General features: G+C 45.0%; 1 protein-coding gene across 2 annotated transcripts in view; it reads right to left on the bottom strand.

Annotated features, from left to right (window-relative positions):
• PTGFRN (prostaglandin F2 receptor inhibitor) overlaps window positions 1-25,783 on the bottom strand; it is a 67,917-nt gene extending 42,134 nt beyond the window's left edge. For both annotated transcript variants that reach the window (XM_027663610.1, XM_027663611.1), the window contains exon 1: window positions 25,700-25,783. In XM_027663610.1, coding sequence (XP_027519411.1) covers window positions 25,700-25,763 — 64 coding nt within the window. In that variant the 5' untranslated portion in view covers window positions 25,764-25,783. The remainder of the gene's footprint in view (window positions 1-25,699) is intronic.
• Window positions 25,784-27,571: the final 1,788 nt, after the last annotated feature.

Raw genomic sequence — 27,571 nt, 5'->3', positions numbered from 1 at the left:
TCGGAGTCCGTGCCCTACTGCTGTAAAGCAATGACTATCCCCCTCTTCACAGCACAGTCCCACAAGCAATTCCTGTTTAACCCGAGGCTGGAAGGAGGGCAGTGGAACAGGTTGCAGAGGAGAAGAGGCACAAGTTGTAACAGAATTTTATACTTTACAAACAATAAGATTTGTTACTAAGATAAATTAGGATTCTGGTAAGGCAGGAGCAGAGGCAACATCTCAACACAAGAGAATGAGCACTTCCTGCAGAGCACCTGCTGTGCCCTGCCCACAGGTAAGGAGGAGTGTGCACAGGGCAGATCCTCCAAGTGTGAGCTGCATCTCTAAGTGACCCAGCAGGCTGTGAATTCAAGGTTCTGCCTTTCATCCTGCAGCAAGAACACCTCTAGTTACTAAACAAGGTGTTACGTTCTCTGCTGTGCATTAGGGATTAGTATTTCATGTCCTGTAGCAGAAGGCACAGAGCTACAGACACTGATCTTGGCAAAGGGTGAGCTCCATAATACTTTGGCAGATGAGTGAGGAGCTTTTACAAATATTTTATTCTTACAGAGACCTGTGTTACTTGCATACACTCCCTCATCTTCCCAGAGCAATGGAAGCTCAGCTCTCATGATACAAGAGCTTCAAACCCTGTAAAATTGTTGGAAACACTTATTTTTCATGACACCTAGTATATTTCACTGGTAATATAACGTGACATGTTCTTAATGAATTCACTTGAATCCAATTTAACTGTAGAAACAGATGGAGGAGGACAAAACAATGTATACACTAGTGACAGAAAACAACAGAAGTTTGACAATTCAGTATTTTTCAGTATCACTGAGCTCACCAAAGATCTGTATTTAGTAAGAACTCAGTAACTGGCTCTGTATCAAAAACTGCAATGCTAGACATCAAACTTGCCTGAGCACAAGATTAATTGCCTAAATACAAAACTTTACTTTTTACAGAGTTACCCAGACCACCAGATGAAATTGCAAGGAACTATATTCCAAAACAAATAGTAATGGAGCACCTGCAAGGAGGCCAGCACACAAACATGAGGCATGGGACTTGTTCCTTGGGTTCATTAGACTGGTGACAGGACTGCTGTGCAGCACCGGTCCTTTTGCAGAGTTGGGCCACAAACACACAGAATGTAAGTCAAAAAAGCCTTAATGGCTATTTGCCAAGCACTTGATCAGAGGATTGTCCCAAGGGAATGCATGAAATACTCCACTGGGAGCACAGACAAAGCGGGGCTCAAGGTACGATAATAATAAATTGGGATCTGCCATATGAATAATACAGAGGCAAGACAGCAGAGACATAGCCAAGGCAGTTTTGGGCTAGCATTTGTTCCCTAGCAATGGTCCATACAGTACTTAAATTAATTTGTCCCATCACTTAGATGCACCATCTCATTGCTGTCGTTACACGAAATCCTTTTAAAAAGGAGAACGAGGAAAGCAGATGACTGGATAGGTTGTGAAGTCAGTCTGAGTACATTAAATAGCAACCTGTCATTTTTGGGATAACCAAGAAAACAAGGTAGCAAAATAGCACAGGATCTACAGAGCAGGTAATCTGTTTAAACTCTGGACAAGCTACAAAACTCCAGAAGGAAAGGGTTGCTAGGGATTTCCTCTTGCATTAGGGACACTGCTATAGATGTGGAAAGCCTTCCAGGAGCTTCATCTTCACACACGTTTTGCACCTACATATCACTTCTGAAAGAACAAGATGAAAAGTAACCCGTGGAGTAGTCCACAAGGCTGAGAAGGAATTACTGTTGCAAAGAACACATTTGTGCTTCAGCACTCTCTTTCACAAGGTGCTTCCTCCAGCCTGCACCAGACAGCTCTATCTAATAAGAAAACATGTTCTCTTAGGAGCCCAGAGAAGGAGGTCGACTCCACATCCGCCAGCCAAAGGAAAATGCAATGTGACATGCAGTAGGAAGCCAATTAAAGCCAAAAAAGTAAGAGCTAACGAATGAGTAAATTGGCTCAGACTAAGCACTCGAGCCTCTGCATCAGAAAGACTTAGAACACACAGTCCAGCTCCTCAACCAAGGCAGTCACAGGAGACACAGCGACAACTTTGCTGACGCCTTTCATCTCAAAAGAGCTTTCTGAACAAAAGGTTGTTTCATTTGGCAACTAAACATTACCATGTCTGGGAAGGAAATACAGCAGCCCTTTCAGATTCACAACAGTTTATGACAGGAAAAAAAAAGTACTGCAGCCAGCTGTGCAAATGGTGGTAAGGATCTTCCCTCCCTGAACTCCTCCATTTATTTCCAATCTAGGCACGACCTTGCTGCAGCACCGTGTAAGTGAGGGGGCTGAGCAGGGGCAAGCCTTCCTGGAGTATGAGCCACACTGGAGTTATGAGCAATGAATCCCCCACCCTGATAGCTGTGGCCTCTGTCTCCTGTTTCCAGCAAAATCCCAAACCTCCCACATCTGTACTGCACTGCTTAACTACGGTGTGTGTGATGCATGAAAGCCATTTTACAGACTGAAGGAAAAAAAGATTTTATTTTTGCATATTTTCTTTTTGCTCCACCAGAGTCACATCCACACAAATCCTCTCCCTCCGTTTTTTAAAAAGAAACGATCAGGCTCCTGCTGAGAAGCATTCAGGGGCTTTCCCTACTGAGCAGGCAGGTGAAGGCACAGTCAGCACACCACATATTCACAGGCTCTTCTCTTGGGAAGGAGAGCCAAAGCATATCAGCACGGGAGATTACAATCCTTATCTCCAACCAGCCCCTTTTCCCCTTGCCTCTTCTCTTGCAGCTTCAGTTATCATCAGGCAACTACACATCGAGAATGTCATCTGTGACTATCTGGGAGAGAAAGAACAAGTTATAACAAACATGCCTATAATGTTTGAAAACCTTTCAATACTGTTAAGGCAATTTTTGTTTTAATATATATATACTATTATTTTCCTAGAAGTAACACATTTACACAAACAACAAGTTGCTTTGGGATTTCCTCTACTTTTTAAATGCAACCAGGTAAATTTTCTATCCTATGTTGTATATGCCTGAGAGGAAAAGTCAGAGAGATTAAGCAAAAATTGAAATTATTTAAGTACCAGAAATGCAGCTAACTATTGAAATTTCTTTACTGGTCTCAAAAATAAAAGAAAAAAACCCCAAAGCTAAATAAGTGAGATGTCTTACCATTCCTGCTTAACACATGACATCATCATACTCTTCTTTCAGTACAAACACACAGCAGGGGATTGGGAGATATGCTGAATAAAGGGGTAGGCTCTTGTTATTCTTTCCAAATTACAAAATTCAGATCGCTCTAGCCAGCAGAAGCAACCTACACCTTACAATCAGACAGCCTGCACAGGGAAGGAACAAGGGGCTCCTTTAAAAGAGACCAAATTTGATTCTTTATGCCAAAGCTGTAATCACCACAGCAGCAGCTTGGAATCATCTGAGGCACACAGGGCTCCCTCCATACCTTGCAAGCCAACAGCAGTGCTACACCTCCCTGACTGCAACACTCCCTACCTAAAAAAAGACTGACGGATTTTTATGGTTTGAAAGATTTGCAGCATATCATCTGAAGATATCAGAGAAGAGCAAATGAGAGAGTCCGTGAGAGAGACATTTACATTGTTCTTTCCCAGGCGGCTAGGATTCTTTTTTTAGATAATGTAGAGCTCTTATCAAAAGGAATTAGCCTGGGTGTAATTGCTTAAAACCCATTATCTCTATCAGGATGAAGAAACACATACTGCATCTTAAGTGGAGCCTCAGAAATGCTATCAAGCTGCAAGGTTGCTGGATTGTTCTTATCTCCATTCCATCTGAGATACCTCAGAAAAGCCACATCTCCAGCACAGGGTGAAAGAGTAAGTACCTTCCCAGTTGAACTCCATCTATTACCACAGGGATTAACATTCACATGAAAGCATGTGAATGTTAATTTTGCAGCACAGGAACAAACTGCTGTCTTTGCCGTTCACCCCCCTCACCTAACACCGCCAATAAACGGGATTTCAAAAGCACCTAAGCAAACCAAAGTTATCATAGAAGCACAAATGGTTTGGGTTGGAAGGGACCTTTAAAGATCATCTAATTCCACCATGCCTGCTACAGGCAGGGACATCTTGCACTAGACCAGACTTCGAAGTTCCAGCCAACCTGGTCTTGGACAGTTCAAACGATGGGGCTTTTCTGGGCAACCTGCTCCAGTATCTCACCACCCTCATCATGAAGAATCTCTTCTTAATATCCAATCTAAACCTGCCTTTTTTCAGTCTAAAGCCATTATCCCCTGTCCTATGGTGAAATGTCTCTCTCCAGCTTTCCTATAAGCTCCCTTTAAGTACTGAAAGACCACAATATGATCCCCCCCCGAAGCCTTCTTTGCTCCAGGCTTAACAACCCCAACTCTCAGCCTTTCTCCATAGGAAAGGTATTCCAGCTCTTCCCTGGAGCCACTTTAACAGACTTCATAGAGGCCCTTGAGGGACATTTTTACTCATCTCCATCTGGACAGTGACCTGTTGACTGCAACTCTTTATATGCAGCCATCCAAGGAACTCCTTATCCATCAAAAGGTCCATCCATCAAACCCTTCTCCCTCAATTTTGTGACAAGGATGTTCTGTGGGATTGTGTCAGAGGCCTCACAGAAGCTGAGGCAGGTGACCTCAGATACATTTTTCTTATCCACCAGTGCAGTCGCTCCATCATAGAAAGCCACAAGATTAGTCAAGCAGTTAAGTTATGCTGTGGTGTCACCTTCAATTCCTCACAGCCTTCTGTATAACTGTTAGTTGTTTGCTGACTTACATGACTAGTTACCCTTAGCTCTACCCATCATCAGTGGAGAGAAGCTCTCTGAAAAATTTCTCTTCCACTGCTGTTTACAGTCAGAACCTAGGCAGACAACCACCTAAGCTCAGCAGAAAAACTAAGATTTTCCATGCTTCTCCCCCACCCCTTTATAAACAAATAAATGTAACCACTGGCAACAAAAAAAAAAAAAAAAACCACCCCACTCCACCACTATTACTCTAAATACCAGCATGATGGGTCAAATGAATGTCCAGTGAGTCAGATCTGATCTGTCCTGCCCTACAAAAGTGTCTGGATGATCTTACTTTGGATAAATACATTGTAATTGGCAAGTTCAGATCTGTAAACAGCAGTAGAAGGTCTTGCTGTAAAAAGACAGAGTCAGTAAGAGAACAGTACTTCACCATATAAAACACACTATATCACTGAAGATATCAGCAGTTGATCTGATCACTGCCCAGAATGACCAGTTTTGGAAAAATGTCACTGAACTGTCTCACAGGAATGAAAGGCATCTCCCTCTTCCATGTCTCTCTGCTAAGGGAGCTGCAACAGGTAGCACTGCCTCACCTGCCATCTCTTGGGAATAAAGCACTGGTCACTTGTTCAGCTTCACTCTTTTGAAGATCAGCTGACTGGCATCTCTTTCACCCAAGCACATAACCCATTTCAATTCTGTGCCAAAACGAGTTACAGGAATTAGCTGCAAGTGCTTCTGTGGATTATTCATGCTACAATACAAGGAGAAGAGACCAGTGAACTGCAGTGGAAGTTTGTAAGGCAGAAACCAAGGTGAATATGCAATTAAAGTTTAAAACACCATCACCAGCTGATGTCAGCATAGATCCCACTGTACACCACTGCTTCCTGGTCATGGGGAGAGCGTGCTACTGGAAGGTAGACCAAGGTACATGTGGCAGGTAGAGGGGAAAGAAGAAGCATATAAACCTTTCCCAACTGTGCAAAGCAGACTAGTTTGTTAAACAGAGCAGCCCTTGACAGGCAGAGAACTATGGTACCACTGGTCCAAACAGAACAAACATCTAATGGGCCAAGTTAATACTAAAGATCATGTTTTAGATTCCTCTGGATGTCAAACAACTCCATCACATGTAATCTCTTTCCTCTCCCTGCCACTGACTGACGGTTAAAGATATAAGGCTGTATCTAAGGATATGCTTTTGACAAGCCTCAAAAATGCAGCTGGGAGCAAAAAAGAAAGGAGAAGAAAAAAAAAAAAACAGTGAAATGCAGGAATCAACATGTCACTTCTTCCTGGTTCTCACCTGCCACACATACCTGTCCCTGCTAATGACCCTCATTTACTCTCCTCCAGACAAGTCTCATAGAACTCCATTTTTACTCACTCTGCCAGAGCAGCCCATTTAGGTTACCTGGTGACATCTGACCCAAAAAATCCAAGGATTCTGGAAGTGGTATTTAGACTGCCATGCAAGACAGGTGATTTTCTGTTGTTCCTCCTCAGAAGTAATTTGTGTTGCAGAGAAGTTCAATACTTCTAAGGAAAACAGCTGACAAAGCAGTAAAGCCCACAAGTCAAGGCTTAAGCGCCAGCACAGTTGGAAACAGGGCTGCAAATATTTCCAGAAACGCTGTATTTAAAATATCTTCACATTTTCTTCAGTGGGGAGTAAGGACATGAGTTTAAAAAAACGTAATACGAATTCCAACTCGAGTAATGCATACATTTAGCAATATTTTTAAAGAGTCCCCAAACTGGAATATACAGAATTAAAATCAGTGCTGTTCTGCAACATCATTAACTTGCACTTATCTGCTATCTTAAATCTTTCCCAAAGCAGTTGGAAGTGAGCAGAGCAGTCCAAATCTATTTGTTCTATCCTGCAATTTCCTCTGGGCAGAGACAGACCATTTTCTTTGCTCTATGTGGAAGGCAGCACAACACTAGGATTAAACTGAACTTTCTTTGGATTTAATGGGAGTAAACAATCAGAATAGATAATTTCTAAATCTGCATCTACTTTAAGTAAAAATCATACACTGAGTGAAAATCCAAGACAGAACAAAAAATCCAAATCCCAGAAAGATCATGTTAAAACTACGAAAGCTGCTACTCTTTTTACCAGCATGACTTTAAACAGGACACAGCAACTAGCTGGAAAACTAGAAAAAAGCATTTTTGTCAGAAGACCTTTTAAAAAGATGCACAAATAGCAATATCCACGTGTTTCACAAATCTATAATTTGTACAGTATGATCATACATTTGAAAAAGGAAACCCTGAAATGCTCCCTCCTCCCCTCTCCCAAAAACAGTTTCCATTATCATCATCCCCTTTTTTCTAAAAGCAGAAGGTATTGATTTTTGTTAGTGTGAAGTAATCATTTGTTTTCCAAGTTATCTTTACTGTTAGGTAATACACACAAAAAAATCCTACTCAAAATGCTATTAAATATAAGAGTATTAAATATAAGAAGTGCTGAAACCAATATAAACTATTTTACTTTTCACTGACCATTATACTAAAACCAAAAAGCAAAGCAAGAAAAAAAAAAATCATCAACAGCTGTTTGGAGTTTTTTGTGCAGTGGGTTTTTTTGGGGGTGACTGTTTTGCCTTGTCTTTTGATGTGGTTTTTTCGTTGTTGGGGTTTTTTTTTTTTTTGCTCTTTACCTGCTTAAATTTGGTGGCACTTGTCCACCCAACACTCCACCCATATCAGACAAAGTCCCTGTCTAAAGGGGATTGGAAGATGAGACTGGGAAAGTCACGTGCTTCCATAATCCAGATATTACGAATCTTAACCTCTACTTCCCCAAAAATTCTTTCGGGGTTCTCTTGCAATCTCAGTAGGCAGAGACTCGTTTCCTAACAAGCATCCCACTGGACGAGCAAAGGCATCACGGGAGCTCCAGCAAAAGCTGCAACAGAGAAAAAGTCTGATGGCAGAAATCAGCAGCCACGACACTGAACGACCCAGTGCACAGAGATGAGGGTTTCAGCCCCTCCAGCTGGGATCCTGAAGGGCAGCTCCACTCTGCCTGCGTCTGCTGCTGGGAGAGACTGTGGAAGGAGGTGGCTGGACAGCAGGGCTGCTGGAACTGCTGAGCAAGGCAGCATATGGCACTGGCCCACTGTGGCTCCACGCTTGACAACTGATGTGCAACCACGGGAGCCAGCGGAGGGATGGATCTCAGAGTTTATAGAGTAATCCCTTCTCGTCTGTAATTTAATTATCTAACAGTCTCATCTTCACCATAAATAATCTCCAAGCAAGCAGCCCCATTAAGGATGCCAAGGGTAGATGCACACAGAGTGGGTGTTATGGCATGGGGATGAGTGCCCGTGCCCCGTTGGCACACGCAGGCAAGCGCAGTAGCACACCTACTGCCAGGTCTTCAGCTGCAGATCTGCTTGGACAGATGAACCAATGAGACCAAACCTTCTGCAGGAAAACAGGAACAGTTAGGAACAGATTACAGGCATTCCTGGTTTCAGGCTTAGTGCTCATTTCACTGGATCACGCTGTTTTCTTTGCATAAAGCCGAAAACAAAAAGATACGTACAGCCAGGCAAAGAAGACATAAGTCAATACCGAATAGTTACCTTGTTTGTGCTCTACCAACTGGTGCCCCCAGAGGACTTCATTTGGACAGCCACACAACCATCACATCCATATTGTTGTCTGCAATGTGGAAAACCAGAGGCCAATGTTTTCCAACCCCTTCTCTCAAAGTCCATAGATCCAATTAGCCCCTAAAAGCCAATTCCAGGTCATGCCGAGCAATGCTGTTTAGTATGCTAATCTCTGTGGAGCCTGCATGTCAGGAGCACAGATATTTTTCTCCTAGACAAGGAATTGTACACGCATGTGTGCACACAGAGAGCATGATTTAAGAGACATCAGGGCTCTTCCTCCTTTAATACAAGATTTACATAACTAATTCTGTAATTGAGAACAGGACTGCAAGGTATTTACACTACTTGTTGCTTCTGAGCTTCTGTTTGCTGTGGCAGAGACGATGAGAAACTCTCTTGCCCTGGAAAAGGCAGCAATCTCATCTCTGGTATGAAAAAAAAAAAATCACCCCTTTCAGGAAGAGACATTTTTCATTACAGTATTGTTTCTCCCAAAGCAAGAGGAGGAAAGAGGTCTGGACAAGAAAAAGATGAGAGGTCAGGGACATAAAACAACATCTAGAAGGCACACCAGGGATTCCAGTCAAGGTCTTTAAGAGGGTCTGTGCAACCCCCGCACAGACCGTTAAATAAAATTACCCCCAGATGGGTCTGCAAAACAGCTGGCTTTGAAAACAGGCATGCCACAGCACTCTTCATTATTTCAAAGAGACAAATACCAACACAGATTTCATTAAGACTCCTGAAAACTGAGAGTAAGGTTTTAGATCAGTAGACAGAACTCAAGATAGGTTGTTTATTTACTTCACTAACATTTAAAAAGAAAGAAAAAAAATATATATTCCCCATCACACATAAAATTAAGACTAGCACAACTGTCTACTTTAGCACCTGGCACAGTCCAAAAGGAGAAAAGGCTGTAGAGGGCAACTGGTGCTGAATCCCCAAAAATCACACTGTGCATGTTTGGGGGTTTGCAACGGACCAGGTTTGGTGCCATGGGCCAAATACCCAAGGCACCTGAAGCACAGCAGATATGCTCCTAGAGTGACACTTCTGGCTCAGTTACATCCACAGGAATGCTAACTGCACACACAGGTTGCTTCCCAGTAAAAACAATGTGCGGAAACTGGGACCGTGAGGAGATTCACCTCAGAAATTCAATCCTCTCCAACTAAAACGGTAAAGAAGGTGCAACCTGTGTGCTCTTAAAGGATGCTTGTGCTCCTAAAGGATGTTTAAATGACTGTTCACGTTTGAACTTCAGAGTGGAAATGGAAACTCCTCCCTAAATCACAAGTGTGAGCTAAGCCATGAACACATGTACGGGTAGGATATGAAATCCACCCACACTTCGCAGCATCACTTATCCCTGCTCAACAAATCTAACAGCCAACATTTTCAAAAAAGCATGCAAGAGTCAAAAATTTCCTGGCATCCACTGACTCCAAGAGCTTGAAGGCAAATTATCTGTGTAATTAGCTGTCTGTGCCTCTGAATTTTACCTCTAGAAAGCTGTTCTCACACGTGAAAGGAAACAGTCTTGTACGCGGCTGCTGTTTAACTTACTGGAAGATTAATTTAACTGGACAAAAGAAGAGACTTTCTGGAACAGGTGGGCGGGTACGTGCATGTGGACAACACACAAGAGACTCAGAAACCAGCAAAGCACTGAGCAAGCACCTGGTACAATTCCGCTCCCAATTACCCCAGTCCTGGAGCAAAACAAACACTTTTCTACTTGTGCCTTCTAGAGCAAGGAAAAACCAGAACAAAATCACTCTTGTGACAAAAGTTTGCTAGTTCAAGAAATTAAGAGATTCAATTATCAAAAAGCCCTGAGCATTAACCTTCTGGGGAACCAAGTCTCCTCTGTAAAGTTTCAGGCTTTCAGCCTCAAGCCTCCCATCACCTCTGAAAACCCTGCCCTGTATTCAGTGCAGGTATTTTGTTACCTGCAGCAGTGGAATAGCAAGGCTCATCAATTCAGCACCTGGCCAAACAAGACCAGCGGTCTTTTCATGTTCCCCATCACAAATTGAAAGTGTTTTCTCCCTTTAGATTATATGCCAGCAAGTTTTCACCATTATCTGCTTTGATTAACTCGCAGTGTTTGCAGCAGTACGTGCTCTTACTTCTAGAACCAATTCAGAATAGCCTCCTTGGGACACACAGTAACACGTAGCACTACAGCATGTCACACACATTTAAGCTTTTGGGAGAATTTAATGCAATTAGACATGGGAAAATGCAGATCTAGACATGTATTAAAAGACTACCACAACATATTACCCCTTGGAGTCTTAGTAGAGTTTAGGTTTCAGCCTTTAACTACTAGTTTTCAGCTAAGCGCACCTAAATACACCCCTTAAAATGTTTCCTGTTATTCCCATGACACATTTAAGAAATGTATTTTGGAGGCAGATACTTTGTTGCTGTCATTGGCAAGCTCAGCATTTGACAGTCAATACCACAGGTGCTAAAAGAGAAAGGGAAAGTTAACGCACAGGCTAAGAGGTGCCATCACCCAGAACATTTCAGAAGACAAAACTTCAGAGGTGGTCCAATGCAACAGCCATGAGACAGCAAATACCTGGAGCAATTAGCCAAGGTTAAGCATGGTTAAGACCAGTCTGGATGGAGCTTTCAACATCCTGCTCTAGGGGAAGGTGTCCCTGCCTACAGCAGGGGGGTTGGAACTACACGACCTTTGAGGTCCCTTCCAACCCAAACCATCCAGTGATTCTGTGAGGATACCACCTCTAACTTAAGAAGTTTCCAAGCTACAGATGATCAGGAGATGATACACTAGGGTAGCAACAGGTTGCACTCACTCTTCCCTAGGCTCCTGCTCGTGGCCACTATCCGAGGCAAGACACGGGAATGAACGGATGGATCTTCAGTGTCAGCCCTCCCTCACTTCTGCAGCTGCACCCTTTTACTAACTGCTGCTCCTCAGTGGCACCCAGGCTGGGCCCAGCAGTAAGAATAGAGGAAAAAATGGAATGAAAGAACACAGAATTTTCAAGTAACTCAAAAGTCTAAAGCAAGGGAATCCTTTTGAGCATGAAACGAGGGTAGAGAACCAACATGACATTAAAATAGCAAGAGGAGGAGAATACAATTTTTGAAAGACACCCAGAGGGAAAGTGCTTAATTGTTTCTTTTCTGCTCCAGTCTCCTTGTAGAACTATTCTAGGTTACACTATTTAACAAGACAACCTACGTACAGAATAAGTAGCTGTTAATATTTGGGTGAAACTTGAGATATGCTGAAATTATTCAGTAACTAACACTTATAATCAGCTTACACTGAAGCAGACAGCAGACTGCCTGCACCCTAGGCATCCTCACATTTGCTGTGTCAGAAAGAACAGTTGTGTCCCATAATAACATTGTTCAACAGAACAAAAGACTCTACAGACAAACTTCACCCCAGAGGACAGCACACCAGCCATTCTGTGGATCCTGCTCTGGGACACATACATAGCATCATAACTACAGACAACATTTCAAGTTTCAAATGCACATTCCAAAAGCAATAGTGCACTGCAGACTAAGCCTCAGAAGTCTCTACCAACCACTGTATTAACGCAAACAATAATTTTAATATCAGTGGAAAAGAAATTATGTCTAGTTCAATCACAGCAGCTACCAACATAAAATACAGAGTGCAGAAGTGGAAAGTAGATCACCAGTTTAGGAAGTTAAGGGTGCTGAAATTCACCTGAAAAGCTGTAGATGGACTTTGCTACAGACACTAGACTTAGCAGTGCATGCTTTTAAACTGTGAGAGGAGTCTTAGTAGTAGCTTTTAAGCACCTTTGAGATTTCTAGCAAACAAGTGTCTCCCTGAACTGTCCCCTTCACTTGAGGGCAAACAGCCCTCAGGTAAGAAAGGATGTACTCAATGCACTGGGAGAGTTCATACTCCCCAGAGGTACTTCTGATTAGGCCCAGGAAGCCAAAGCATGAAGCACTGCTGTCCCAATGAAGAGAGAAAACCCTGAACCCTTTATCAGAACATATCCTGGAAGCCATGTCAAGTCAAGGAGACCTGTTCACCAGCCTTAGCACTAGAGACTACATGAACTGACACATCCTTCAGAATGCCAGCACAAAACATGGACCTACACCTAAGAAAACAGAAAGAAAACAGAAATGAAGGATAAACAAGTAAGGGACTGAATGCTGTGCAGTATCAGGAAATTCTCCTTGCTCTCATGCTTCATAATAACATCTGTAGAGAGAGCATTGTTCAAAAAAAGTCAGTGTTATATCTAAGTCCCACTGGGCAAAAGAAAAGGAGATACACCTTCATTAATACTCTAAGAGAGACACACTATACATGCACTCAGATTTCTCAATGGATGGTTTAAAAATAAAGTGTCCTCCTCCCAGGTCTGCACCTAACAATGTCCAATGTCAGCAATACATAACAATGAGACTGACAAGCCTTTCATACATAAATAAAGCAAAACTGTTTATTTCCCTTTTAATTTCTTCACTGTTGGTAAATTCACATTTTAGAGCTCCTAAGTACTACTTACACACCTCACTATATTTTTATTTTACTACATCCCAAAACCAGTTGGGTTTAGCTCTCTTGTTGGAATGGCAGTCATAAATCATGTTAACAGCACTATCCTGTAGAAAGTTTATTTATTATTAGAGACCAATCAGGATTACAACTGTTACAAGAAAATAACAAAAGGCACTCCTGTTGCTAGTGAAGACCTAAACAGAAGGTACATGCAGAATTTACAGAGCTCTAGTTCACTATACAACTTTCCTCCCACCTCACCTCCTGCCTCCCTGCTTAATTTTTCAGAAATAAGAACAGAGATTAATAATCTGAAGAGCATTTCCCAGCATCTTGAACTTGTTAAAATCCACAACATCAAATGATGACGTTTCAAAGACTTCTAGCAGAAGAGCACTCGCCACAGTGCAATGCAAGAGCAGCCAATAAATGCCTCCACTGTTTCTAGTTTTATAGCCTAAGCCTACCAAGAGTCAAAATGCAGGGTACAAAGCACACAACCAGATCAGGTTTTGCCTTTCCCCAGACAAAACACAGATTATTTCAAGATCTTTGTTCTTTTCACAAGGAATAAATAAGCTTTGGACAAGGGATTGCTAGGAAGTATTAAAGTACAGAAGTCCAGTCTGTCCCTAGGTTGAAAAGCAGCACTCATTGCCTTTATTGTAAAAGGAGATCCTCTTTACCAAAGAGAATAAATCAGTTTAACACTTGAGTAATTATCTTCCCTGGGCAGTTTTAAGGTATTTGTATTTCTGCCTACCCTGCTCACACTACTGTACTTTCATCTTTTAGCAGTTCAATGCAAGAAATTCACTACCTGCCCATCATCTACAGTTTCTCAGTACAATCAGTGAGATCTCCCAGAATTCTCTGAGATCCTATTGAAAAAAAAAAATCTCTCTACTGATGAAAAGAACCATCTTCATTAATCCACCTGGCAGATATATTCTTCCCTTCTAATCATCACACGAGTTTACAAATCTAACAAAGCTGTGCTCACATCACATTATTCAGATTACAAAATGTGAATGGGAAAGACATCTCTCGGGCACGGTGCTGTAAATCATCAAACCCAGTTCTTTCCTAGCTGACACAGGCTTCAAGAAAAGGTAAGTACGCAGTTGACGGCTCAGGAAGAGTCACAGGCGTGGTCAGTCAACTGGTTATCACCGAAACAAACCTCTGTTAAGCAGCAGAACTCAGCTGAGGTTATACTCAGAACCCTGTTTTCCATAGGAAGGGTACATATTTATACAGCTTAGCCCAAAATTTCAGTGAAACACAGTAGTAATATTTAAGTAGCCACAGTGCTCTAAGGCAATATTTGTCAGAGCTCTTTCATCAGGCCAGCTGTGACAGTCAGAAGAGATGCCACACGTCCTTTTTCTGAAACAGATGCAGTAAGAAACTTCTGCGAAGTTCCACAGGCAACGAGATCCTATTGAAAAAAAACCTCTTACACCTTTGCTATCATTCTGCCACAATGAGCTCAAAGGCAGCTCAGCTCAAGTCCCACAGTCTCTCACCGTTCTGCCCTATCACAAGTACACACTCCACTGCTTCTGCCCATAGTGACTTTCCTGCAGAACAAAACACCCAAGTCGACCTGAGAAAAATCTTTGCTGGCGTTCACACTTCTGATGCTGCAAAGACGACTATTTAGGTAGAAGTGGATTCAAATGGAGGGGAAAAAAGGAAGGCAAAAGATGACTTCATGCACAGTAACAGATGTTCTGAAAGAGGGCAAGAGAGAGATTCTACTCTCCTAGAAACGCCAACAATATATACCACCAGATAAGCAGAATTCTGCCTGAGTGCTATTCAGGTTTCCCAGCAGGTATTCACTGCCCTTTATCTATCTCAATACAAAGCATGCATGCCATCTTTTTCAAGAAGGAGAACCACCTCAGTCCAGGCAGGCTGGCTAGGAGACAGTCTCAGGCTCCCATGGCAGAGGCTGCTGAAGCAGAAAGACAGATCCCCCACAAGCTCCCACCAATCCTCCAAGCTACATTAAAGGCATGAACCAAACAAAATGCCACAGGAGAACAAGAACACAGCCAGCCAGACTAGAGATGTGCAAAGTGGAACAACTATTCAAACCCAGCATGACCTACCCAGACACACCACTGCCTCTCAGGAAGCGCTAGAGATCTGTTTTAAATGTGGTAAACGTAACAGGAGCAAATTTTATATCAAATTACAAGAGAAGGGGTACATACAGGTGCCTGTGAGGAATTTAGCAGTCTCACTAAAGACACAGACACTATCATCAGGCTGTTTCCTCTCATAATCTGGTGACATGCATCCAGGACTGCACAAGAGGTCTTAAAGGCAGGGCATTAACTACCACAAGTTAAAAATCTCCTTGGCTGTATGTATTGAAAGCAATCATCAATTCATGAGCCTTTCACATTTATAATGCATGTTCAAACAGCAATTGCTGGGGAAATGCAGAAGGAAGTGATGTTATGTAGTACTGAGAAGCACCCATGTAACTTTGAAGGCCAAAGTTCTTCACTCACCCATACAAACCGAACAGTCAGAAACAGGGCAGACTGTCCCCTTGACAGCCTCCACGTGTACATGTCAGCCACAGCCAACACATCCAGCTGTTTTATGTAAAACACGGGGTACCAAGCTCACTCAGCCTCGTTTAGAGGGCAACCCTGTGGACTAGAATGCCACCCAGACCTGCTGCTATTTTACTCAGGCCAGCAGATTCACTGAACTGAAGCAAAACCAGTAATTCAATTTTACACAAGCCCAGCAAAAGATAGATAGATAGACAGACAGACACAAGGTTGGATTCAGCATGTGTCACTGCTAGATATTCTATAAGCCTATGGACCCTTCTCCTCACACTCAGGTATCCCAGGTGTGATTTTTTGTTTGGTTTTGGTTTTGGTTGGGGTTTTTTTTACCCTCCCTCCTGCACACCGAAGGTCAAAAAAAAATCTTATGCCACCAGAACAAGATGAAAAAGTCATCAGCACGAAGTGCTCTTCATCAGAAGAGCCATTTACAGAATCTGCAGCTTGGGCCCTTGCTTCCTCCCTGCCAAAACTTCCAAATACCTTCCCACCCCCATGACAAACTGCTCTGCAAGGCTTGTCCTGTAGCTCCATGACTGATCACCTGCCCAGCAAACAGCCTCTCTGAACGCATTGCTTCAGCACAAGGGGCAGTCCCAGGATGTCTCCTGTTACCAGAGTCCTCTGAGGTGCAAACCTCAGTTGCAGAGCTTTAATTCCAAGAAACAACTGTGTACTTATGACAGTCACTTGACCAAAGTCCCACTTGGGACTGCAAGTGAAATCCCACAGCAACAAGGCAGCCCTGACACTGGAGGATTAGTGCTGACCCCAGACTGCCACTCATGTGAGAACAGAATTCATGCTGGACTTTGGCCAAACCTACATATGCAAAGCCAGTTCTCATCCCAAGGCACCAGAAGTGAGACAAAAGAAGAAAAAACACAGGAGAAGCCAGCACATGACTTTTATGGAACATGCACATGCCAAAGTCCATGGAAGGGGACCAGTTTCTTATTCTGGGTAGGAATTGTTAAAGCAAGGAAAGGATCTACCTTACGAGTCTGGGCACAGAAGGGCTCTGTGTACCTGCCCTAAATCCATCTGCAGGTCACCAGCCCTTGCCCAGATGCACAAGGAGGTGTCTCTCCACTGCTTCAGACAGGAAGAAAAATCAAACTAAAAGCTGACTGCTCACATCAAGAGGAGGGTCACTGAAAAATACTTCAAAATTAACTCTAACAGCTACTTTCTAAGTAGCTTTGGCCAATCTCTGTTGATCCTTATAGGTTTACAGGGCAAAGTCTGGAACAGGTACATGCCCTGCAGCCTCTGGTCATAAGCAGGAACCAGGGTACCATCTGAAGTCTCATTTGTTCTTTGGCTATTTTGGAAGGCCATCCCCACCCAGTAACTCTATTCACAGAGTTATTGCAGCTCCCCCCTCACCCCCCTCCCTTTCAGAGTTAAAAGGTAGACACCAGCATCAACTCAGATGCCACAGCATACCCTGCAGCCACACGCATCACACTTCAGTCCTTGTTTTAAACTCTGCAGGAGCCTACAATTAGATATTCCATTTACCTGCCAGTGGTGAGCAGAAAACTTTGCTTAGAAAACTAGGGTATGTCAAGCTCTGCTTGCAGAGCTTTAAGATACCTGTGGCTTTTTACCAAGGCTGTTTTGTGGGGATAACTGCCCCAGCATCACCATCTCGCACAGACACACTTTAAACCAATTCTTCCATTTTCAACAAGCTATTCCCCCACTTTCCTTTCTCTCTGGGAAGTGTGTTGTGCTCCAGTAATCTCTCCTCACCTTCCTTCCCCCACCTCTAACTTACAGCAACAGCCACACTTCTGTGCCCATTGACCCCTGGCTATATATGCTATTTTCTCAACTTTTTTTTTTTTTTTAATAAATAAATAAACCCACAAACCCAGGGACATCAGCAGCTTTGCAACTATTGACAGGTGCCTATCAATACAGTAGCCAGCAACCATGGCTTAGTCAATAGCTTTGGTGACAGCCCTGCTTTGTGACAGACATGAAAGACCCAGGCTTACCTGGCTACCTTCCACCTCCAGACAATCACAGAGTGATTTTAGCTCTGATAAGCTCTCATGCTCTTCATTTTCTCACCCATAAAGCCTGTTCTAAGCACTTAAGCTCTCTATGCCAAAAGGTATAGCATGCCTTGTCTAGAACCCAACCCTGAGATCAAAGGGAACAAGGTTGATGCAACAGGTTTCTTACTCTGCATTAATTTAGACCTCCATATGAAGTGTGTGTGAACGTGAACACTGTATATGTAACATAAAGGCTCTTTACACAGGCATAAATTCCATCCACTGACATCACCTCCCAATACAACTGTGTCACTGGGCTTCTGAAGAACATAAGATTCTTTTCAGGGATGGTGGATGTCATAACATCCTGGTAAAAATTACGGGTGGTGCTCTGAAAGCACAAAAGAGTTCGTGGCAATGGCAAGAGGCAAAGGAAATACACCACCTCTGCCACCCCCTAGCACTGGGAGGAGGATTAGAGTGCAGACAGAAAGACTAACACCTCACTGTTTGTTCTAACAGTTTCCATTAACAAACAATTCCCTATTTTCACCTCAGTATTACTCGCTGCATTCAAGCACAGATATAGGTACTAATCAGAAATACATTTTGGGGGGAAGAAAAGGGGTATTGAAACTTAAATGATCATTCACAAATTAAGCAAATTCTGAATTTCTGCTCAAAATTATTATGTTTGGTACCCTGAAAATTTAGGAAGCATCCTCCATTAGTTCAGCATCTGTTTCATATTTAGAAGCTATTCTTTGCAAACGCAGGGGTCACGCTGCTTTTAGAGCAGCTCCTGCCAATTCCCTTTTGCAGGGCAGATTTAATAGCAAATTCCACTGCCATAGGATTCAGTGTGCAATAATGAAGGGTAGTGTGTCAATAGATGAAACTGCACACATCAATAAGGAGCTGGCAGAGGTCCCCGCGGATGCCTCTCTTGCAACAATCACTTTAATGCGTGTAGGAGAACAATGCGTTACAGCCTGCTCAAAGATTCCCCACAGCCACATTGCATCAAAGACCGACTGAAACACGACGCTAAATCTCTGCAGTTGGAGCTAACAGTGGAACACGCACGGAAACAAAAGTCCTTTACATCGGCAATTACTGGTTTTTAAGACCGGCAAACCTAAGCAGAGCCAGCTTTTGTCAGAGCCGGACCCTTGCTAACCAACACGACCCCCAGCGATGGTTCCAGCAAACTCTCTTTCATGGCTACTGATATGGCAAGAAAAGAGCGACTCAAAGAGCATGCAAATCGCAGTCATGAATCAAGCGCTAAGCAGCACAGCTAAAGCACGTCTTTAAGAAAAAGTCGGCAGAAAGGCAAGTCCAGACTAATCAAGCCTGTTAAAGGAAGAGTGCCATAAGAGCCAACTGTAGCAGCAGGAGTTGTTTTACAGCCAGTGTGAAGTGAAGGACAATGATGGATACCTGGGAAAGAAAGCCTGAGAGAAGCCAGAGAACAAAAGTTAAAAGCCACACAAAGTTTACATTGATTTTTTTTTTTAAAGCTACATGTAAGAAAGATCATATATATATATACACACACACACACACACACTTTGTGTGCTACAAGCAGCAGACTCTCACAGCAGCTACAATCAGTGATCCACACAGACCAGCCCATCTCCCCAACACTGGGCAATTTAGCAAAAAGAGAGAGAAAAAAGAACAGAAGCAAAAGAAGAAAAGGACTTCACACACATTTACAGAAATCTCAAATTGGAATAAAAAGAAGGGTGTTATTTCTCTGCCCCCAATTACAGCTGTAATCCTTTGACACCTTAAAAGCAATGACAGAATGCTTTCTCCAGGGACTTGAGACTAATTCCCTACTAAGCTTTTACAAACTGATGCTTTTCCAAGTCTTAAAATGTGGCCAAATTTGGACATTTTCCTAAGAACAGCAAAAGCCACATTCTTGATGCAAAGTTAACTCTCCAGCCAAATTTCCAGTTCTTGTTCTAAACCATGGAGGGGCTAGAACCTCTCAGTTTTGCAGCTGAGATTACTATTGGTTCAAGAGTGAGGAGAAAGAAAAGACTAGAACATGCAAGAATCAAAAAGAAAAGGAAAAAGCCCAACAAACTTCTCCTTGCACCCTCCCCAAGAGCAACTATTGGAAATACTGGCACTTTTTAAGGGAAGGGGGAGAGTGGGTGGTGTTTCCTGGGGAAAAAAAAAAATAGCCAACCTGTGGTAGACATCCAGCCAAGAAAATTTCAGCATGAATGCCTAAAGCCTTGCAGAATAATAAACAATTTAAGAGATGGCACTCATAACAAAGAGTAACAAGCAGATATACTACAGGCATTGCTGGCAGCCCTGCCTATCAGCAGCTGTGACAGCTTGCCTGGGAGCTCCAGTCTTTAATTAGTTCTCATTCCTGAAGTTCACAAGTCATTTAATTCCAAAAACCACCCTCAGATTCCTTTTTAAAGGAAATCCTGTCCAGGATTGTGTGTCTTTCTTACCTCTTCCTCCGAGAGCTCAGCTAGCAGTTCAGACCCTTTAGAGCATCCATGCAAATTCCATCTGGCCACAGAGATTATCACTAGTCAAACACTTCAGCTTGCTTCAGCAGTTCTTCATATTTCTGCAGCAGTATTTTGCCACTGCTGCACACAAAAGACACTGTTCCCCAGGCTGCTTCCTCAGACCCTGTCACGTAAGACTTTCCCAGCAACTTGCCTCATCCAGTGTAATGAAAAGGAGCGTCGACTGCAGCACTACCTCAAGTTTCAAGCAGTCCCCATGGCAATTACATCAACTCAAATCTAAAAGCATCACCATATGGCTTTAGAACTTCACAAGACTCAACAAAGGCATTTAGCAACACCGGTTCTACCTTCCATCCAGCTCACTTTTAACTACAGCATTCTGATTATGCTCAAAGTTGATTACGGTTTCCACTGGAAACCCAGCTTTGAAACCTCTTCCAGCTTCAGTGGAGAAAAAAAAAAAAAGGTTATCCTTTTTTCTTTTGTCACAGACTTCATTTAGAAGAAATCAGTCATGCTTTACAATTATGAAAGCTTACATGTAAATGAACAAGACAGTTTCTGATATGAAACTCAAAAAGCCAAGAAACTTTAAGTTCCATAACCTCTGTCTTGCTTCTTATCTTATTTTAGATATGCTGATGATGTGGAAAGACATTATCTTTTGGCATCTGAGCAGCTATTTTTCAGTTCAACCTATCCCAAATGCAGTTTGTTCTGAAACTGATTTTCTACCTTTGCTCCTTGCAAAACATAATGCATAAAGTGTATTAAAACTTTATCTCATTATTTTAAAGCCTCTTCTCAGCAGGTGTTCAAATCTTGGAAGAAAGGTACAATTTGAGGTTTTCTAAAGAGTCAACTAGAAAAAAAAAATGGCGAGATGGAGAACTTAGTATCTCATTGATACAAGCTCATTCCTTCTTTATGGCAGGAGATTCTAACAACCCCAAACCTGCTTATGCCACAATCTCTTCCTGGCTTGTTCAATACCCAGTTTTGTGGTACCTTATTCAGGTTAGGAAGCAGGATCATGCATAAAACTGCTTATTCTTGGACGGAAATGGAAAAATTGGTATGCTGAGACAATTTCACCTCACAGGTCTCTATAAAACTGACTTTATCGTTTACTACCGCAGGTCTAAGAAATAAGAACGTCTGCCAGGGGCCTGATAAGTAACTGCATCATCTCCAACAAAAGTCAAAAGCAAAGTATTAAACAGATATTTTTATCTGCATTACAATATACAGTCTTCCTTTCTTCCTTTATACTCCACCTAATATCTTTGTTTTGAAAGTACTGGAGACTTTTATAGTCACTGACCTAACCCCTACTTTGACCCAGTTCATGTTATTATTGTTTTCCTCAAGTTCTCTCCAACTTAACTTTCAAGCAATTGACTTCCACACATAATCGGAAAGAATTCGCATTTTCAGACACTGTGTCCCCCTTTCTCTCCCTTCTAAAACAAAGAACTCCACACACAATAAAATATATCACTGAAAGGCATCTAAAACAAGACAACTGAAATGTTCACTTTCTAAAAATATCTTATTGAGATATGTAGCCATTTCCCTTCCAAAAAAAAAAAAACAAAAAAAAAATTTCTGTTTTGCAGGTTAGTGTTTGACAAGGATTGTGGAGATTGGGGGGGAAAAAAACAAACAACTGTAAAATAACAAAAACAACCACACAAAAACAGATCAACAAATACATCTATTAGAAAGCTAAAATCTCAAACGTCCCTGAATGTTTGTTTATATAGCTAGACAGGTGGATATATACTATTTCTTAAGAACATTCCCCTCTAATCAAGCATGTAGCTGCATTTTTAAATGACCCCTACTGCTTACCTCAAATCTTGTTCAGGCAGGTTTATACCTCAGTTCAGGGATTAGAGCCAAATACAACAGAGGCTACCTAAAGAGAGCAAGCTGTTGCTACGTTGAAACGCAGCCATCGAGAAACCTGGAGAACAAGGTCGAAGAATTTCAGAAAAAGCACCCACAGTCCCTAAAAAGGAGCCCTAGACAGGCACCTGCAGAGACACAAGAGAGTCAGAAAAGGTGACTAAGCTGCCATTTGTCAACCCAAAAGAACACAGGATGTAAAGGAAAAAACACTCACTACACTGTTAAGTCCTTTGATTCCCACAGCCTACACACTAAGAAAATACATCAGCATGGCAAAACCACAGGGAAAAAGCTTCCTCCTCAGCAACACCACCTGCCCTCCAGCGCCTCACCAACCCAGTTCCAGTGCTCACTGCGTGCTTCTAGTGCCTCAGCAGTCCCTGCAGCTGCTGAGACCAGGACAGTCTTGTTGGTATTTCCCCTCTGGGAGCCTTTTTAACCACCACTAAAGTTACAACAGAGGTAGGCAGGTCTCGCTGTCAGAGCCTTCTCTGAGGACCAGTGAAGAGCTGAGCCTGCCTTCTTCCAGCAGCAGGCAGGCAAAGGCCACCAGCGCCAGCCCTGGGCTCACCGGCAGGTGAGAGGCACCAGCAAGGGAACAGGAAGCAGATTCCACTCCAGTATACCTTGAACACTCCGTGGGCAATCATCCTTACATTGCCTCCCTGCCCTAAACCTCGAGGCTCTCCCATTTTCTAATGCCTCCACTTTAGCTGCAAATGCAGGAAAAGATTAAAGCACACTTCTCCTTGAAGTGCGCGATCACAATAACTTACAGTAATTACCAAAAGCTTTCCATTGCAAAGCTTGAATTAAACCCTGATTCAAGTGACTAATTGTTGTAGCTTCTGAGGAAAAGAAACAAAAATAATTTCAGATAGGAGATGTAGGAAGTAACTCTTATTCATTCCAACACATGGCTCCTGGGGTTCTGGCATGCTGGAACTGACTTTCATCATAGTGGACAGAAAGTGCCACACAGGTCTAAAAAGTAGTAAGAAAGAGGCCACCTCTAGGAAACCCATTATCAGTGGTTCTCCCCCAGGATCTACTGAGTACCTGCTCTCCTCATGCCCCATTGCACTTAAACAAAAACCTGTCTTTTTCAGATCCACTGAAATGATTACCTTGAACCTCAAACAAGAACTAGGGGAAAAAAAAAATTCAGGAGCTGGAAGGCTTGTTGTTTACTTTACAGTCTGAGCCTTGGTAACCACCAGATACCTGTTTTGCATTTTGGCTATCTTGTCCTAGGAGAGATATTTTGGTTTCCAGAGCATTTCACAGGTTAATTAGGTAGGTTGGCTGCAGAGTGAAATCACACATAACAGAGGCAATGGCAGCACAAAATGCTCTCATGTTGCCCTCTCTTCTCAAGATCTAACCACACCAAAGGAGGGAAGAAAAGGGAGACTAGATAAAGCCTTACCATTAGGATACACAGTCTCCTTACCAAACAGATTATAACTGTACTGGATCGAGAAGAAAGGATGATAAAACATTCTCAATTACCACAGCCAAACACTTCAGCCATTTGCATCCTTTTGCTGCATTATTTTGTAAACATCTGACCAAAACAATCAAGCCTGAGCACTCCCAAGGGATGAACTCTCCTATGCCTCAGCTCCTTCCCTCCACCTCCCTTATACAAGAATTCCTCAACACTTGCAGCACATTAGTTACCAAAAAGCCCCAGCCTCTCTCTCCATTAAAGAGCTGCTAGAAATGGTTCACAGAAGTATAATTCTCCCATCCAGAATGAGAGAAACACCACCTTCCCAACCTCTTAACATTTGGAATATCTCATAGAAGCCACCAAGCAATTTTATCAGAAGATAGCCAGCCACATCATAGCACACACCACAAGTAAGACTAAAGTTCAGATGGTTTTTTTTTCTGCACACAAAAAGCACTTTCAATTTTAAAAGCACCATTTCAACTACTAAAAGAAACAATTCCTGAAAGGCAACTCTGAACACCCAGACAAACCAGATCATGAACAGTGACCATACATCTGTGCATGCCCATTTTAAGTTCTATTTCATCCAGAATTAAGAAGGAAACAACTTTCCTGTTGTGCGTCATCCTTAATAGTTTTTACTTTTTGCTGCATGACCTTGAGCATCTGAGAGTCTTGATTTTCCGCTTGTCCTACTAAATCATTCTCTCGAAAAAAATCTTATTCCCTTTCTGTTTCTAAACAAAAACACTAAAGGTGAGCTCTCCAGCTCTTCACTGTTTCCTCAGCTGGCAGAATGCCTGTGTTGTAGAGATAAACAAGATGACTGACCTCAGATGCAAGTACGAGAAAGCACAGTGGACACCTATGTCTGGTAGGATCTTGACTTGCAGACAGAGAACCTCTGCCCCTATTGCCTGCAAGCAGCCTCAGGAAAGACTGGGATGAGCCCAGGTTTAGGAAGCCGACTTTTCAACTGTAACTCTATTCTCTGCAGACCTGGCTATGAAAGATTCAACAGCCAAACCATGAGTAAAGACCTCTGGTAGACTTTAAAAAAAAAAAAAAGAAAAAGAATTAGTCATAGCAAAGTCAAAAGTACACGCACAAACTAAGTCAGTGATTAGAGTTTTGTTTAAAGAAGAACGTTGCAGCATGGGGTTGGGGCACTGATTAGTTACTCCTTCCACCTGAAATCTGGAAGAGGCTCACACTTACCACCTGAAACTAGTCAAGTGCTCTGAATCGAGAATTGCATACAGTAATTTGGGGGGCATGCTTGCTTACCAGCACTGAGGTACCTCTGCCTGCCCAGAGCCAACCCCAAAAATCTTCTGGTTCTCTACTTAAACTCACTGCTACTTCTGTAACAGCGTTATCAATGATGCAAAAAGTATAACACGGGGGGGGGGGGGCGTAAAAAAAACCCCCACTCACCCTTTTGTGTAGTGCCTGCTACTGTCTTTATTTCTGCACGCTGCCTGACACCGGCGAGGAACAATGCCACATGTCACACCAACGACAGCTACACAATTACCTGAACACGGCACAAACCATCACCTACACAATCACTCGCTATCTCCTGGCGGGAGAACTTCCCGGCAGAGGCAGCAAACCCCGGGAGCCAAGCGGGAAGGGCGCCGGGAAGAACCGGAGAACCCGAGCCCGGAGAACCCGAGGAGGGCGCGGGGGCCCCTTCGGGGACAGGAGGAGAAGGATCCCTCGGCTCGGCCCTCAATCGAGCCCCTTCACCCGTCCCAGGTGGAATTTCACCGCTTCCCCCCCAGAGGGACCGCAGCCGGGTCCCGGAGGAGCCGCTACAGCCACACGGCCCCGTTACCCCCGCCGGGGCTCCGCGGGATCCCGGCTGCCGGGGGGAGCCCCGAACCGCGCCAGGCAGCACCTCCACGGCCCATCCCCGCCGCCGGGAGGCCTCGTAAAGTTTCGGGGAGACACCAAGGGCAGCGACCCCTCGGAGGGAGCAGCGGGGGCCGGGGGGGCTGCGGCGCCGGGGGCCGGCTCAGCCCGGCGGGCGGGCGGGCGGCACAGCCCGGCCCCGAGCGGGGCAGCGCCCCGGCCGAGCTCCGCCGGGCGAACCCCGCCCGGACCCCCCGCGCTACCTGCGGCCAAGGTGGCAGCGCACCCATCCACCCCCGGCCGCCCTCCATCGCTCCCCGCGCACCCCCCACAATCCCCCGCCGGCCGCGCACCCCCGGGCTCACCGAGCAGCAGCAGGACGAGCAGGAGGAGCGGCAGGCAGGACGCCGTGTCCCCGCGGTGCCCCATGCTGGTGAGGGCTGCGCGGCGCCTCTCCCCTGCGCTCGGGCGGGACCGCGGGCGCGGCGCGCTGGGCTCGCCCGGGGAGGAGGCAGCGCTCCTGGCCCGGCCGCTCGCTCGCTGCCCTGCGAGCGCACGGAGCCGCCCGCCCGCCCCGACCGGCCGCGCCGCGCGGCGCAGCCAACCACAGAGACAAACTTTGCCCAGCGCCCGCCCCCGCCCGCAGGTAGCGCGGGCGGCCCGGCCGGCCCGGCCCCCTCCCCTTAAAGGGGAGGGCGGAGAGCGGGGCCCGCCGAGCCCCGGGCCGGCCCAGGCGGGGCGGTGCTGCCCTTGCCGTGCACACGTGGCCCCGGGAAAGCCCCGGCGCCCGGGCGGGAAGAGGCTTCGCCCGCGGGTGTCCCTCCGGGAACGACCCTTGGCGCTGGGGCGCTGTTTAGTCCCTCGCTCCAGCCGCGGCCGTGGGGCCGCCTCAGTGGCGTGGGGGACGCTCGTGTTCGCGATCCCAGGGCGGCGGTCGGGGGGTGCCCCCTTTCCTCACGGAGGCACAAGGTTCCCGCACGCAGAACCACCACACGCATGGAGGAGTCACTGCTGCCCCTGTGCCCTCACACAGCCCCAGCTGGGGGCTCCTGCTGCCCTGCAGACCCCCCCCCCCCCCCCGCCCCCCCCCCCCCCCCCCGCGGGGGGCCCCCGCCGCCCTCCCGCCCCCCCCCCCCCCCCGCCCCCGAGGGCTCCCTCACACCTGGGCACAGCTCGACCTGCAGGGTCTGCTCATGCCCCTGCCCATCCCTGAACGTGTGGCCTTAAAACCCGCTGCCAGGTGTCCACTGCCCTTCCACGGGCCTGCCCGTGCTCCCCCACGGACCCCGGAGCTCATGGCCTGGGTCAGGAGAGGGAGAGCACAGACGCTGTTTGCTCCTCACCGGTGCCAGGCGGCCCCACAAGCAGCACTGCCCTGTTTTGAGACTCGCCTTCTTCCCCCTTCTTTCCCCAGTTAACTCAATAAGGGCATGCTGCAGCCTGGTATTCGTGCCACCGCTCCACCGCCTTCCCTCCCGGCCTGCTCAAGAGATTTTTGTTTGCTGGGGGATTTAATTTCCTGTTTGCAAAAACAAAGAGCTGAGGTGCTGGGCTGCTCTCTGGTAACTTGGACAGTTGTCTGCTGTTTTCAGTCCCCTTGCCACGCTCACTGTGAAATCAGAGCTCTCCTTGGGCACGTTCTGCTGTTTGTTGCCCGGGCTCCCTGCTGGAGGTGGGTGCGTGTTACACATTTCCCAGTGCAGGGCATCTCTGGAGCCTATGCTGGTTTTGGGCAGCTGCTCCCACACAAAACGGATGGTTTAGGCTTTATTCTGGCGTCTCCAGCGCACCTTGGTCTTGAGCATGCCTTGGCTTGGGCGAGGTTGTTTGCTCCCACTAGCAGGAAGTGTGTGCTGTGTTCTTCACTGAGCATGATTATCAGACTGGATTTTAGCTTGGACTTTGTTATTCTTTCTGTTAAGCTATACAGTAGAGAGGGTGTTGCCTGATAGGAATGGAACAAGACCCCTGTTTGATGAGGAGAATTTTCCCCTTCCAACCACAGTTACCTGAGCTCCTGCACACAGTAGATCTCTCTGCAGAGCTGCAGCCACGAGGTGCCTGGGGAACACTTGGTCCTGTCCACGCTGAAGTTCTCTGAGCTCCCAGACCGCAAATGGGGCTGAATCCACAAGTGTGGCTGAGAAAAGGCCGTCCAAACAAAACAAGGCTGTCTTCACCTGTGTTTACAATACCCTCATATCCCCGCTTGTTCTTGCTGCCTGTTTCCAGTCATT

This window comes from Corapipo altera, unplaced genomic scaffold (assembly GCF_003945725.1).
Source record: "Corapipo altera isolate COAL_440 unplaced genomic scaffold, ASM394572v1 165, whole genome shotgun sequence".
NCBI classification, from domain to species: Eukaryota; Metazoa; Chordata; class Aves; order Passeriformes; family Pipridae; genus Corapipo; species Corapipo altera.
The sequence above is the reverse complement of the archived record's forward strand: the minus strand, read 5'-3'. Positions and strand labels throughout refer to the sequence as shown.